The sequence below is a fragment of the Triticum urartu genome, chromosome 6 (genome assembly GCF_003073215.2).
Source record: "Triticum urartu cultivar G1812 chromosome 6, Tu2.1, whole genome shotgun sequence".
NCBI classification, from domain to species: Eukaryota; Viridiplantae; Streptophyta; class Magnoliopsida; order Poales; family Poaceae; genus Triticum; species Triticum urartu.
In genome coordinates, this window is record NC_053027.1 from 3,244,087 (window position 1) to 3,259,500 (window position 15,414).

General features: G+C 44.6%; 1 protein-coding gene and 1 long non-coding RNA gene across 3 annotated transcripts; both read left to right on the top strand.

Annotated features, from left to right (window-relative positions):
- Positions 1 to 2,283: 2,283 nt before the first annotated feature.
- LOC125513409 (multiple organellar RNA editing factor 2, chloroplastic-like) lies at positions 2,284 to 5,021 on the top strand. The gene is made up of 4 exons (XM_048678527.1): positions 2,284 to 2,765; positions 2,965 to 3,062; positions 3,151 to 3,216; positions 4,662 to 5,021. Exons 1-4 carry the CDS (start codon positions 2,341 to 2,343, stop codon positions 4,811 to 4,813), a joined length of 741 nt encoding a protein of 246 aa, XP_048534484.1. The 5' UTR covers positions 2,284 to 2,340; the 3' UTR covers positions 4,814 to 5,021.
- Positions 5,022 to 6,524: 1,503 nt separating this feature from the next.
- On the top strand, positions 6,525 to 8,440 carry LOC125516274. Of its 2 annotated transcripts, none has more exons than XR_007287330.1 (3): positions 6,525 to 6,955; positions 7,822 to 7,994; positions 8,109 to 8,440. It is a non-coding gene; the product is annotated as an uncharacterized LOC125516274 (long non-coding RNA). The 2 variants fall into 2 exon arrangements; XR_007287329.1 differs by having other exon boundaries at positions 6,526 to 6,955; positions 7,822 to 7,971.
- The last annotated feature ends 6,974 nt before the right edge of the window (positions 8,441 to 15,414 follow it).

Genomic DNA, 15,414 nt, shown 5'->3' on the forward strand with positions numbered 1-15,414 from the left:
TGTATTTTTTTCAGGTTTTTTTCGAAAATTTAAAATATGGTTTCCACGAAGTTTTTATTGAATATTGGTTTTCATATGATATTCTCCCTATATAAATATATGTTCTAATAATATTAAGCATGTAGTTTTAAAATATTAATCATGTAAATGAATATGCTCCTAGTATAAATAAAAAATGTATAATGCGCATGAAAAAAGTAGACACTAAAAAAATATAAGTTGTCAAAAATATTAATCACGTGTTTTAAAGATGTTTAACGTGTATATAAAAGTTGTTCCTCGCGTATAAGAAAAATTAACAAAGAAAACCTACAAAAACCTAAAAGGGAACACACAAAAAAATCAAAGGAAGCAAAAAAGAAAAGCAAAAAAACAGTTAAAACCGACAAAAAAAAGAAATAAAGAAAGAAAAGAGAGAGAAAACTGACGAAAACTAAGAAAGAAACAAGAAGTGGCTGAAAACAGAAAACCAATGAAGAAACAAGGAAATCGGTAAGAAAAAAATCAAATAAAGAATGAAAAAAATGTAAGAAAACTAAACCAAACCCACACAGATGACATCGACCGAGCGAACGAGAAGCGAGGCAAACAACAAAAATCATCTAAATGGGTCGGCCTAGAAAACAACAAAAGAGGAAAAATCCTTTAGCGAGACGAACTACCATCTCATATTGATCGAGATATAAAGAGTAAGTTAGGGGTACCTTTGCAGGAGCCCCTCAAGGGTGAGTTATGGTGCACTAAGAACTACCACCGACAACACTCTCAACCGCTACCATGTGTCGCGTGCTGGGCGCTCCCTTAGAATTTTATGTTTTTATATTTTCCTATATGCGTTGTCGGTGTTTAGATTGTTTTTTAGGGAGGTGGGGGGTATGGATTTTTCGGTTTTGTTAGATTTTGCATAATATTTTTTTCATGAGAGGCACAATTTTATTTTCTTGTGTTGGCACAAATTTGCTTTTGCGGGAGGCACAACTATACCTCTTGGAAAGGAAAAAAGTATTTTTCCCCTTCCATGAGGGGCACACGTTTGCTTCTTATGGATGCACATATTTGTTTTCTGCAAGAGGCACAACTATACCTCTCAGAAAAGGAAAAAAATGCATTGTGTTTTTGCTTCCATAAGAATACAGATCTACTTCTCATCGGGGCACTAATTTGCTTACCTGAGAAAAAAAATGCATTTTTTTTTGCTTCCACGAGAGTGGCAAGTGTTCTTGTGGAGGCATAGGTTTACTTCCGCGGGAGACACATTTGTGGCTTTCAAAAAAGGGAAAAAACTTTTTTTCTTTCTAGTAGAGACACATATTTGATTCTCGTTGAAGCACAAAATTTCTTCCGCGAGAAGCACAATTGTGCCTCTCGGAAAGGGAAAAAGGTGAATAAAGAAACATGCTTCCAGCCGTGGTTTTTTCTAATGATTTTTTCATAAAAAGAAAGTTCATCAAAACCTATTAACATGCGATCTAGTTTTAAAAATCTCGACGCTAAGAGCCTGTTCTGAAGTCCTCCCAGCTCTCCCAACTCCACAAATTCAGCTTCCCGACCTAGCTTCTCACTCCACACAATGGTTCACGTCCGTTCGGGAGCGAAAAAACTTCTCCATTGCCCAGCTTGGGCTGGTAGCGTTGGGCTGGATGGAGAACGTTCGATGGACTAGTAGCCCAATTTTAAGGCAAGCATGTAGCCCCAAAAAAGGAGAGCTATATTTCTCTACAAGGAAGGACCCACACGCCAGTTTTCGGAAAAAGAAAGAAGGGAGGAGAGAGATTAAGGGAAACGTTTTCTTCACTTGGCGGTGGCATACCAGGTAATTCCCGAAGCTATGATTTCGCGGCTTCTGTAACTCCATGCTCATTACACTATGATGGACCACAACTTCTCTAAGTTAGCTTCCGGGAGCTAGAGCGTTCGGCTCGGCTCCGCACATGAGATCTGTGAAAGTGTGGAGCCGGGTGACTCCAGAATAGGCCCTGATAATTCAACGATGAAAACGGTTCAGGATCCAGACGCACCATTCAAGAGATAAAATGTTTTGTAAAGCGAAACTTGGAGAAAAAGGCTGCCACTTGTCAGCCTATGAGAAGGTGCGAGTAACCTTTGCAAAGGGTACCCTTGAGTAGTGATTTCGCGAGATACGGCTCTCAAGCTACTAGGGGAGAAAACCGAATTCCCAAATCCACACAAACTGCCGCGGGCTTCAGCCGCGCGGATAAAAGCCCATGTGATCCACAGCAAGAGGCCCATTTAAGCTTAAACCCATGTCCCCTAAACCCCCCGTAGGTCTCCGTCCCGGCTCCATCCCGAATTCCCCATTCCCCATCTCCCTCCCTCTCCATGGCCGCCGCCGCCGCTTCCATGGCCCGCAGGCTGCTCTCCCCCACCACCTCCTCGCCGTCCACCGCCATACGCCTCCTCATCTCCCGCCGCATCGCCTCCGCCCCGTCCATCCCGCGCGCCCCGGCGGCGGCGGCGAGGGAGATGCTGCGCCCGGCGGCCGTCGCCTCCTCGTCCTCCTTCCTCCTCCGCGGCGCCGGGGGCGCCAGGGGAATGGCGCGGCGGCCGGGGGGCGACGGGTACTCCCCCGCGCGGGGCGGGGGCGGGGGCGGAGGGGACCGCGCGCCCACGGAGATGGCGCCGCTGTTCCCCGGGTGCGACTACGAGCACTGGCTGATCGTCATGGACAAGCCCGGCGGCGAGGGCGCCTCCAAGCACCAGATGATCGACTGCTACGTCCAGACCCTCGCCAAGGTCCTCGGAAGGTACCCATCCGTCCAGCCTCTATCCCGTCGCGAGATCGGCTCAGTCAGTCTCGCTCATTGCTCGGAAATGAGTGACAAAGACTACAAATTTGAGTCTTGCTTGGGTTGGAAGACCAGCTCAGTGTTACCTTCTGTCAAGTAGTATTGTTCATGTAAGCCTGATGATATGATGTTGCTCTGTCTCTGAATGTTGTCCCAGCGAGGAGGAGGCCAAGAGGAAGATTTACAACGTCTCGTGCGAGCGCTACTTCGGGTTCGGGTGTGAGATTGATGAGGAGACATCCAACAAGCTTGAAGGTTTTTTGTGCTTATTAACTACATTGAAAACCAGTCATGAGCTGTTTCTCCTTCTGTGTATTTTTTAATTATGTATGGTGTACTGCAGGGATTCCTGGTGTTCTGTTTGTACTCCCCGATTCCTATGTGGACCCTGAACACAAGGACTATGGAGGTAATTCTCGACATACTATACTTATCCTGCAACCATCTTCTGGTTTGTTTTGTTTGGTATGCCATCCATGGAAGGGAGCTAGACTATTTGGTTCTTTGTGGGATTAGGACTGCTCAAATCGACAACCATTTTAGATTTCTGCAGACTGATTGTTTTGTGCCAACCAGCAAGACACCTATTGCCCAGTATCATTTAAATGATTCCATCTAGGTGGTCTGATGCAGCCTTATGAGTAATATATTTGATTCGGTTGCTGATAAACTTTTAGATGGTTGTGTATGTTTGTAGAAAAACTAATCATGGAACGTACTCCCTCTGTAATTGCAATCCTTGGTGCTCTAACCTGTCTCTGCTGAGCAATGAAGCCTAACACACACTATCAAGTGCTGTAGGCAGTATGTATAATACATCATTAAACATTAATGCACCATATAAAGTTGTAGGAGCAAAGTGTATAATTGTGTATTTACGAGTATATTGTCAACTTCCAACGTTTGCTCTGTTGTCCATGTGGTTGAAGCAATGAAGTCTAGTGTGCGATTCTTGCTACGGGCATGTAAATATGTAACAAGTACCTGCATATTCTCTGAAAGTTATTTATGCCCCAAGTATTGGAAAATATTTGTAGAGGTGAGAGGTACAATAAATTATCACGAAACATATTCCCTCTTTAGTTACAACTTACAACCATTGCTGCTCTAATCTATCCAGGGTGGGCACTGACACCTAACGCACACAATCAAGTGCTATGAGCATTGTTTGTATATATATAACAGTAACAGTGCACGGTATCAAGTGCTATGAGCATTTCTGTGTAGTTGGGTATTTATAACTATCTTCAACTACCGAAATTTGCTATACAGTCCATGTGGCTGAAGCAATGAAGTTTAGTGCGTGATTCTTGCTTTGAGTGCTAATGGGATCCTAACAAGTCCCTGCATATTCTCTAATGGTATTTATGCCGACAAAACATGGTAAGAGCAGTGCCTCTAGTGTTGATTATGTCTAAGAGAAATGCTCCGCCTTGCTAATTTTACCATGAAACTTGGGGTAGTCAGCTATTTCTGGTCAAAGCAAGTGGTTTTCCTGAGCTATGCCTTGGTTTGCATATACTCCCTCCAATCATAAATATAAGATGTTCTAATTTTTGTGTGAATCGGATGCATATAGACATGTTTTAGTGTGTTCATTCATTTCAGTCCGAATATGTAGTCCATATTGAAATAACCAAAACATTTTATATTTGTGAATGGAGGGAGTAGCATACTATTAATTTGTTCCTTCGCCTTGATGTAGTGTCCAAGTTACTGTTTACGAAACGTTGACCCAACTAAGAGATGGCGCATTCACTTATGTCTTGCTTTACATGTTTGGTGATATTTGTAATATGTGTTTGATGAAAGAATACTGACAATCTTATTCTTATGTTTGCCTCTGATGTGCAGCCGAGCTGTTTGTGAATGGGGAGATTGTGCAGAGATCACCCGAGAGGCAGAGGAGGGTGGAGCCCGTTCCGCAGAGAGCGTCGGACAGGCCGAGGTACAACGACAGGACCCGGTACGCGCGCCGGAGGGAGAACCAGCAGCAGCAGCGATGATCCACCACACGACCGGCCGAGGCCCGAGCTAGAGGCAACCTGCTGTGCTGTTTTCAACCCCTCGACACAGCAAGTAGTTGGTATTGCTTGGTTTTAGCAATCCGTTTCATGTTGCTACTACTCTGTTATCTGTATGTATTTGACGACTTGGAGCTTGAAACTAAGAACCTTGATAGCATAAAAGAAATTTAGAGCTGTGAGTCGTGTACTTCTGCCAGCTTGTCATGCCGAAACTTGAACGGCGTAGATGATTCGAGCTGAGATTCTGATTGAAGGTTGAGGCGTGGCAGAGCATCTTCACCTGAATATATTGCTCAAAATGTGTACAATATTACGGGAAGGCGCCTCAACCCAACTTGAATCAGCAGGTAGATGGCACCTCGGCCTACAATTCTTTTGCATCTTCCGAAAGGGACGAGAGAGTATGCCCATCAAGCTTCTACCTCGTTGCTGTTCCGAACCTGCTGGTGGAGCGGAAAACCATGGAGTGGTCGAGATCTAGTATGTTCTTGGAAGCGGTGCATAGTGCATGTAGCAAGCCCTTAAGGTTGTCCTTTGTTTCACGAACCTTGCTATGACCAGGCGCCAGCCATCGCGCACGGGCATTGTTTACTCAGCGAGTCAAACTTCATATGCCAACCCTAGCGCAGGAAACAAGATCGGACGGCTAGAAGAGCACCAGGCAGGCAGAAGGGGGTGCCACGAATCGATCAAACGGCGCAGTGGACACACGAGGGCGTGGATGGCCTCGGGAGGAAGATACTTTAGCATAACTAGTAAAAAGGCCCGTGCGTTGCAACAAGAGAAAGAATAAATTCACCAACCATACAAGCATGGCTCAAGGCCCCCCAACCCCCGCATGCATGTTCTCTATTTTAACATGACATCTCACCCATGTCGCCACTTATCCTCTTTCCCGCCCGCGTGCCTTTTCTTCCCACGTTATCTCTCTCCCTCCACAGGGCCATTCCTAGTTCTCTTGCGGCATCATCGATCTCTCTGTATCAAGTCTCGAGGCTGCTTGTTGACTTGTTTAACTCGTCCATATTTGAATTGGTGAGAATTAGTACAAAGAAGCGAGGTGGGACTAATTTAATATGTGAATCAAGCTTTCCTTGTACACACAAAACATGAGCTAGGTTATTTCGCAAAAAAGAAAAACATGAGCTAGGTTAGTTAGCCACGTTATTAGTTTTTCAATTCACCTGGCCGAACAAATTTTGCCTCCTATATCGCGGGGCCACAGATCGTTCGCTAAAAAAAAGAAACCTTACACCGGCCAGATATGTGGGCCGAAATATTTGGCCTCTATAGTTTTCTGCTGGCACAAAGAAAAAAAACGGATGGTTCGCTCAAAAAGGAAACGGGGCATGTGTTGTCGAGCCGGACGTACGAAACTTGAGGTCGAGGCCCAGCCAGTTGAGCGTGCTTGTGACCAAAAAAATCATATGAATAGTACCACATCGGATATATAGAAAATACTATGGCCGAAACGGGCGGACGACGGACGGATGAAAAACGGACCAAATTACAGTTGTAAGAAGCAATAGTCCCTTTATTATTTGCGCGACTAGCATAGAAAAACAGCCACGGGTAGAAAAATAGAAAAAAAAAACTATCTGAGCCATCAGTTCCAGGATGGGTGGTCCAGATTGTAGTGGATGGAAGTGACAGCACACGTGCTAGCTTCTTTGCACAAAAGCCCCCCACTTGTACTCATTTTCCTTTCAGAATCTGCTTCTTCCTTCGTCCGATAGCAGCAGCACAGTCCAAAATTCCCCAATCTAGCTTGACTGCCAGCCGCCTCCTGGATCAATCCTCTCGCTCATCGTCCTCCAGCTTGCCGACCGTGGCGGAGGTCCAGATCCGGTGCCCACCTGGGCAAGTACGGCCAGTAGAGGTGTTGTTCCAGCTCCTGGTCGTCTCGTCGCCGTCGGCGCTGCTCCGGCGGATCTCGCCCTGTTCCAAGCCGCGACCTTGTGCGAACAAACACTTCAGGATACTCTGCTCCGGCGGTCAGAGGTCGACCTCGCCCCGTACTTCTTCCTCCCCCACCCCGCCATTCTCCACACGTTGCGCCCTACTCCTGTGCGGCTAGCTCGGCCACCCACCGACGCCAGAGAAGAAATCTCGGGTCTTAAGGTATGGTATCTGCTGAAGCTGCTACCAATTTCAGATTTAATTCTAGTGCATTTTACTTAGAAAGTACTCCTTCGTTCAGATTTGACTATCGGCTATCCATATCATGTGCATAATATTTTCATTTATAGTTAATTAGTTACTTGAGATCTTCCAGTGAAAAAAAGTACTTTCACTTTAAATTTGTGCTAGGAGCATCTGTTGGATTGCTGTTGAACACTGTATAATTTTGTTTCTTTTCACCAAGATATCCTCTGGGAGGAGATTTAGAAAGATTTAGAAATTCTGGATCTTTGGAAATGATATGAATGGCTGCATTTAAAATTTTAAACATATGGACACATAGTGTAGATGATACAATTTGATAGTGAGTAGCAGTAGCTTGGAAGCTTAAAACGGTTTTTGAGCAAATGCTATATTAAGCAAGAAATGCATGAACAATACAATAGCTAACCTGCTAGTGTCACACTATGTTATACATAGATAGAGAGAGCTAAAGGAAATCGCCCAGGACAGAAAATCCATTAATGCAACATAATAGCTATATTGTCAGCATATATGCTTACAACTTTTCGATCAAGCTAAAAATAAATCTCAGTTTAGTATGTACTCGCACTTTTTTGAGCCAAATTCAGTTAGTTGGGAGAGACCTTTATTCAGTGTTGATTTTCCATAACAATAAACAGAAATTCTGTCAACTAATCTCACATACTACCTGTTAAAGTATCTGAATGTGAAGTGCTTGCTGGAACAAGACTGGAATGTATTACACACTTGCAAATATGTGGCACTTCATTGATTTATGGGAGTTCACTATCTATTTGGATTTTGACGTAGAACACAATTTCTGCTCTCGGTATGATGGACAGATCGGAGCTTGTCGACTAGTGCTAGGCTCGGCCTCCGTTGTTCTGCTGTTGCATCTCAATCTGAAATGCAGGGAAGTAGTATTTTACATATGTCATGGCCTACGGGAGTGTCCGAACAATAGCTGTTGAGCTCTTTTCAGCAAAAAGAAGGTTTGTGTTCGTCTCTTTCTTAGGTCAGTTGTGGCAAATGGCGTACAAAGCTGGCATAATGATTTCCTCTCTTCTCAATATATGATGTTTGATATATGTTTCTAACAGACACATATTTATTTGGTGTGCTTAACTAGGTGGATTGAACTGATGAAGTTTATATAGAGTCGCCTTCAGAAAAAAAAAATTATATAGAGTCCATGGAGGTTGTCATCTATTCCATCAGATGAAGGTCGATTAGCAAGTCACTACAGAAGGAAGGCAAGATCATAGATCTTTTCTGTCATCCATCAATCCTTAATAGGTTTTCCTGGAAATGTACTAAAAACGATCTATGTATGCCTCTTGTGTTGTGTTCTCATGTACTTGAATACTCAAATGCTTGTTGAGATATAATGTACCATCAGTCCTTAATACGCGGTCTACCTGGGAATGTACTACAAAAGATCTGTGTATGCCTTTTGTGTTGTGTTCTCATGTACTATACTCTGTTGAGCGGGCACTTCGGTCCTTTATTTTCTCATGCATTCAGGTTAACATGTACGCATGTAGTTCCGCTTGATATGGGATGGTTTAATTTTCTCATGCGCTCAAATATTTTTGATATATGTTGGTTTTTTTGTAACCAACATGTTCAACTCTCTTGAAAAACTAGGACTTAAATGTGCATGGATCTCATGCAGCAAATATTTGCAAAGATTTTATATCCAACTAAGAGGAGAGGGTAATCACCACTGTGCATATCTGAAAATAAACTAATTTTACAAAGACCTGAGATTGTACTGCAAAAGAGCAGTCATCAACGCTGCCAGCTTTGAAGAATAGTCGTATTACCAAGGACAAAACGATTGGATATGAGGAAGTCGAGGTGGTTATTGCAAAAGTCAAGTTTTATATCTAACGAGTATCAGGGGGGTTTTCGTGAAATGTACATTAAGTGGCCTGAGGTGCTCCACTAGAACTAGAGCCATACATACCTGATCTGATGGCCCATATTCATTTTTTCTATTTTTGTACTACATGTCCAGATTCTATCCTAGTTGCTCTTTATTATTAGCACTAGCACATATGCCCGTGCGTTGCAACGGGAAAAATTGATATTTTGTGCAAGCATAATATCCCATAACACCTGATTAACTATAAAGAACATGCTAGCATTCTCCTATAAAATGAACATAAAAAAATACGTTGCAATTTAGCCGTGTTCATATTTTCTTTACGGGGAATAATCTCCCACTGATTCCATTTAAGTATAACCATTTTAATGATATTCAAGTATAATCCTTTCATTAATTACCATGACGTTCTCATCCGTTTTAGTCGGGAATCAAATCCTCCCTTTTCTAATTTAGTAGTCCCAACACATTGAAGTCTACGGATCCTTCCTTTTAATTATCCTACTTTTTACCTCAAATCCTTCATGTAGAATTTATTAACACCACAATCTTTCTTTTAGTTATTCCACCGATTTACCTATAATCCTTTTTAATTAACCACATCCATTTAAATATTCTAGAATTTATTAACACCACAATCTTTCTTTTAGTTATTCCACCTATTTATCTATAATCCTTTTTTTAATTAATCACATCCATTTAAATATTCTATTTAAGCCTACAATCCTTCCTTTATTAGCTCATTCGCTTAATTAGCTTGCCCTAAATATGATGACTGTCACTCGTATATTTAGAGTGAGTTGGGATTAGTAAATATGAAAGGTTTTTTTTAGAGGAGTAAATATGAAAGGTGCATAGGTCGTCCCACAATGTTGAATTATTTTGACCCAATTATTTTTCGCGATCTCTATAAAAGCCCATAAAATGCCATCAACATACAAGTACCTGGCCCAAATCGCTTAGCGTGTGTAAACCAAACGAAAAGGACTAAAGTAAACCATTACGATGCTAAGAAGCAATAGCCCCTTTATTATTAGCATTAGCAAAAGATTTAAGGAAAAAAGTCTTCGCTCCAACTGACTGATTTCCGACCTCGCATAAGCCACGTCGTACGCCTCACACGTGTCCTTGTGGACACAGGTGTGCGTTACCGCTTGCACCCCTCGTCCTTATCCTTTCTCTTGGGTTCGTACTCCGTGTATTAGCTTTGGTCAAAGTCAAGCTTTGTAAACTTTGACTAAACTTTTAGACAAAAATATTAACATACACAATAACAATTCAATACAGTTAGATTCATTATTGAATGTACTTTCATATCATATAAATTTGTTATGATATCTATTTATATTCGTTGCTATAAACTTGGTCAAACTTTAAAAAGTTTGACTTCAATCAACTTTAATATGCAGAGTAAATAAAAACGGAGAAAGTACCTTATCCTCTACACCTCCTCGCTTCTGCAGTTTTACTCTTCTCCGGCACGGCCGACCCTCTCCTCTCTCTCTCACACCCTTCCTCCGGCGAGCTGAGCCACTCATCCTCTTGCTACAACTCCCATGAGAGCATCTTCCTCTTCTCTCCGTCCATCCCCAACATCCTTTGGTTTCCCTCGTGCAAGACGCTAGGTGCTTTCCGTGCTCCACACCGGCCACGAGCTGCTGTGAGCTCTCCCAGGCGCAGCTGCTATGAGATCTCCTGGACGCAGCTGCTGCAAGGACGCTGGTTGCACCTGCTACTCGCGGGGGCGTGAGGTCGCGCGCTCGCGGCGCCTGCTGCTATCGTGCTGTGCTGTGGTTCGCTGCAGGTGTTGCGAGGTCGTCGTCGTTCACTCCGGGTGGTGCCGTGGATGGGCCGCGGGACGGCGCCTATGCCGCAAACCGTCCAGTGACGTGCCTTTGTTCCATTAGCCGTTGGCGTGGCTGGTGCTGCGATGGAGCACTCACGATGCCTAGACGGATACCGGTGCTGCGACGCATCACTCGTATGCGGCTGTCGGTGCTGCAACGGAGTGTCGTCGGTGTTGTGATAGAGCATTCTCGAGCCGCCAGAGGATCACCGGTGCTGTGATGGAGCATCATTGGCCGCCGAAAACCAATGTTAGGGATATCGCTTATCAGAAACTTATCGGTCGACCCATGATAAAAAGTAAATCGGCCAGTTTATCGGCATATCGGCCGATTTATCTTATCGGTCTAATAACGGTAAGCGATAAATCGGCCGATTTATCGGCATATCGGAAGATATCTTGAACAGTGCCGAAAACTCACGGGTGCTGCAATGGAGCATCATTAGGCTGTCAAAACCTTGCCGGTGCTGCAATGGAGCATCGTCGTGGCCGCCGGAGCATCGCCAGTCCTGCAATGAAGCATTCTCGGGCCGTCGGAGCATCACCGGTGCTGCAAATAGAGCATTGTCGACCGCCGAAACCTCACAGTAGTGACGTTGCGGCAACCGGACGCTGCAGCCATGGCTCATGCATGGTGAGCTCGTCGGCGTTGTTGGTGTGAGATGACAGGTGACGCGGCTGCTGCTACCTGAGCGCTACAGTTAGTGCATGTTGGCCAACTGAAGCTCATCCCGTGGGAGCGAGGATGCACCAATATGTGCCTGAAAGATATATGCTTTGTTGGGATGAAAGTAATGTTATGGTTCAGGGATCAAGCGGCCCAAATTAACGTATATCAACGGCTGGCAAGGCAGTTTAAAAACCTCTACCATCAGCCGGTCTACGCGGAGCATTGGCCAAGATTTAATAAACGAGTAATGCGTGCACGTCGAATCAAACATTCAGCACGATACATATGAGATATGACTGTCAGGATTAACTTTCCACCCCCGGCAAAGAGCACTATAAATCCATAAATCCATCAAACCAACACATAGTAGTAGATTATGCATATCTAGCTTGTGATGGGTGATGACCGATCGATTAGTACCCGCAAAAACACAGCTTAGCTAAAATATTTCTAACATAATAGATAGATACCCCCTTACATGTCACCAAGATGAAGCTTACAAACACAGTTGCATCTTCGATGATACAATTAACCTAAAATCTAAAAAGTGCACGCGCACTGTTTAGACGAGTCGAGCGGCCGGGTGCTGGCCACACGATCTCGCTCCTATCGTCGCGCGCGTGGGTCAGGTGCTACCTTGTCGAGACGGCTTTCCATTCTCCCTTGCGCTGCCCCTGCTCCTCTCGTTCTTCCCATGGCGCCGTCGGCGTTGCCCCTGCTCCTCCCGTTTTTTCCATGGCGCCGCCCTAGCCCCCTCTCTCCTTCCCATGACAGGCAACAAGATCGACGGTCGAGCCTTTGCCGCCTTTCTGCCCCATTCATATCCAGCTTCATGTGCTCGATGGCGGTGGAGGTCAGCGGGAGCACCGACTAGCTGGAGTTCACCATGCTCCTCTCTGGCCCAATCCGCCCCTTCGGCCATGAACCGGGGTACCGCAGGGAAAGGGGGCAAGATTCTCATCCCCCCGACGCTGGTAAGGAAGGTGTCACGGGAATCAGCGCGTCATTGGCGAATACCGCCGGCCGCCGCTGCTGCAAATCTCTGAGTCTTGGTGAGTTTTGGTTAGATGGGGAAGAACCAGAGGACGAGAAGACGAGAAGACCTGTATGCTCTGTCTGAGCAGAGGCCAATGAGAATCTTTGACGAGGTAGATGGATTATTGGGGTTGGATGGATTGTAGGGAAGAGATCTGAGCTTCGTCTCCCTTCCCCTGTTCTTGCGTGCTTCCTTTCTTCAGGAAGAAAAATATGCCCAAGCACTAGTATAGTTAATTTACGTTAATTACTACCCGCTAAGATATGTTGATCTTGCCCTTCGTTGTATCTTCTGCACCATCTGTTTCTCTATTCACCCGCCACGTAGATGAGTAGGTATGTGCCTTGCTTTGCAGGAAACCCATTGAACAATTGTACCTCTTCTCCTGAAGCCGATGCTGCTGTGCCTATGAGCTCAGATATGATGGATGCTTGTAACGTAGGAAGACTAGTCGCACACACATTGATATTTAGTTGGCTTGTAATGTAGTCCAGTTGCACATACGTTGATGTTTAGTTGACAGGAAGACTAATTGTACACACATATACTCAGTTGGCTTGTAATTTAGTTTAGTTGCACATACATTAATGTTTAGTTGGCAGGACACTAGTTGCACACACATATGCGCAACTGACGCGGCAATGTAGTCTAGTTGCACACATATTGATATTTAGTTGGCAGGACTAGTTACACACACATATGCTCAGTTGACGCGGTAATGTGGTCCAGTTGCACATACATTAATGTTTAGTTGGCAGGACACTAGTTGCACACACATATGCTCAATTGGCACGGCAACGTAGCTTAATTGCACACACATTGATATTTAGTTGGCAGGAAGACTAGTTCGTCGAAACATTCCCATGCGGGGTCTACTTTTAAAGAGCACGTCGCGTGGGTTTAAACGGTGAAAACAGATCTGAATTTCGACACGCGGTTTAGAAGATATATCTTTTATAATTTTGAAAACCAAAAATTAATACACAAGAAACGAACACAAGAAATATTAGTGCAGCAACATGGGCATCCATCAAATAAAAAAAGACCACATAAGATGATTAATTAACTGTGTTTTTTATAGCACTTTTAGATTACAGTAATTTTGTCTTTTTTAACCTGTGATAGGACTAGACGTGCTGCCGACCAAGGGGCCGGCCGCTCGCTAGCGCTAGCGAGCCCCTGGCCGCCAGCTAGACACGCCCTACAATTAAATCCCTTATAGTAGTATAGATAGCCATATCCTATATAATTCCGTCGGCGGCGGAGTCCATCGTCCAACCCCTGGGGTCAGAGTGGTAAAAGTCGTCTTCATGTCCATTCTCCTTGAAAGCAGCCATCTCTTCTTACTCTTGCCGAGGTTCGTATGGTCCCCCATAGGTATCAAACTCCTTCAGAAACTGCAGCAACATGCAAATAGATGTTCAAAATATATACGGACACAGGAAGAGCTCAATAATTAACCAGAGCTGGGTCGTGCAAGAAATTCAACTAGATATGTACGTCTGACTCTGGATCCACATCGCGCAATCTCCTGAGAAAGGCGATGATTTCTTTGTCCACATCCTCTTCCGTCTTCACGCGTCCACGACTTGGCATGATGTTCCCTTCTGTTTGTTGTTGTTGTTGTTCTTCTTCTTCTTCATCTTGCATGAGGGGTTGCCGAATCCGCGGATGGAGAGCGCCGAACGGAACAGCGCTGCCGCAGGCTTTGAGGACTTCCTTGCTCTTTGCCAACAATTCGACGAGCCACGCCGGCGTCTCCGCCATTCGGATGTAGGAGTCCTCGTCGACCTCCACGTAGCCTCTGGTCCTATACTCCTCCCTCAAGTTCCACTCTTCACCATCATTAAGGTCAGGACCAACGTCATCACTGTCATTATCATTAGCTTTATCATCATCATCATCTTCCGCAAAAGGCTCCTCCTCGGTGAGGTCGCACAACTCAGCGACATCACTGTCGGGTTCTCCGACGGTGAGGCAGCAGCCGAGGGCCAATTTCTGCATGATGCTGTCGTAGTCTAGCCGGATCTTGCCGCGGACATGGAGGTGGCGGTCATCGGAGAAGAGCGCGGCGGCCAAGGCACGGGAGAGGCAGCGGCATTGGTGGAACTCCCTCGGCGGCAGCCGCATGAAGACCTCCTTCAGCACGAGGTCGGGGAGGAGCGCCGCCTGTGCCGCAAAAACCATGGCTGATCGAGTGAGTAGATCAACCGCGATAAATATCTGGATCTTTTCCACGCTCGAGCTGGCACGTATAGAGACTTTGAGATCGATCTGAGGATCTTTGGCGCCATATATATGTTGGATTTAAACATAACTTTGTGTGTCCGTGTCGGTTTCCTACACGTCACCTAGTAGGACTAGAGTCATGGCCGTGTAGGTTTGATTTTAGTAATCCTAGCTGCTACATACTATACCCGTGTATAGCCCCTGTAAACTTGAATCGCCCTGATTTTAAATTTGCGAATCAATAAAGCAAGGAACAACATGTACGATATACGTGTACCTTTTGTTTTTGAGAAACCAATATAAGTGTACCTTTTATTTTTTTTGAGAAGACGATATATGTGTACCTTTTTTTTTTTGAGAATTACGATATATGTGTACCTGTGGCAAATACGTCGCCGAGGGGATCGAACGATCGACCCGGCGCGGGCCAGCCCATTTAATTAGCAGCGAGACAGGCATCGCCACCGGGCCGGTTTTTTTTGGGGGAACGAAGCTAGCCATGGGCTAAGATATCAAAAGGGTTTTGGGAACGTTCTTGAAGGCCCCCAGCCGGTTTTTTTCTGGTTTTGGGAACCTTCTAGAAGGTTCCTTAACCGTTTTTTCTTTTTTTCTCCTTCTTTTTCTTCTCTCTTTTCTGTTTCATATTTATTTTTCTTTCCTTTTTCGTTTCTCTTCTTCTATTCTTTTCTTTTTTTCTTTTCTTTTTCTCTCTTTCATCAAATGTTCAGTAATTTTAAAAATGTTCATTTTTAATATTTTTTTCATA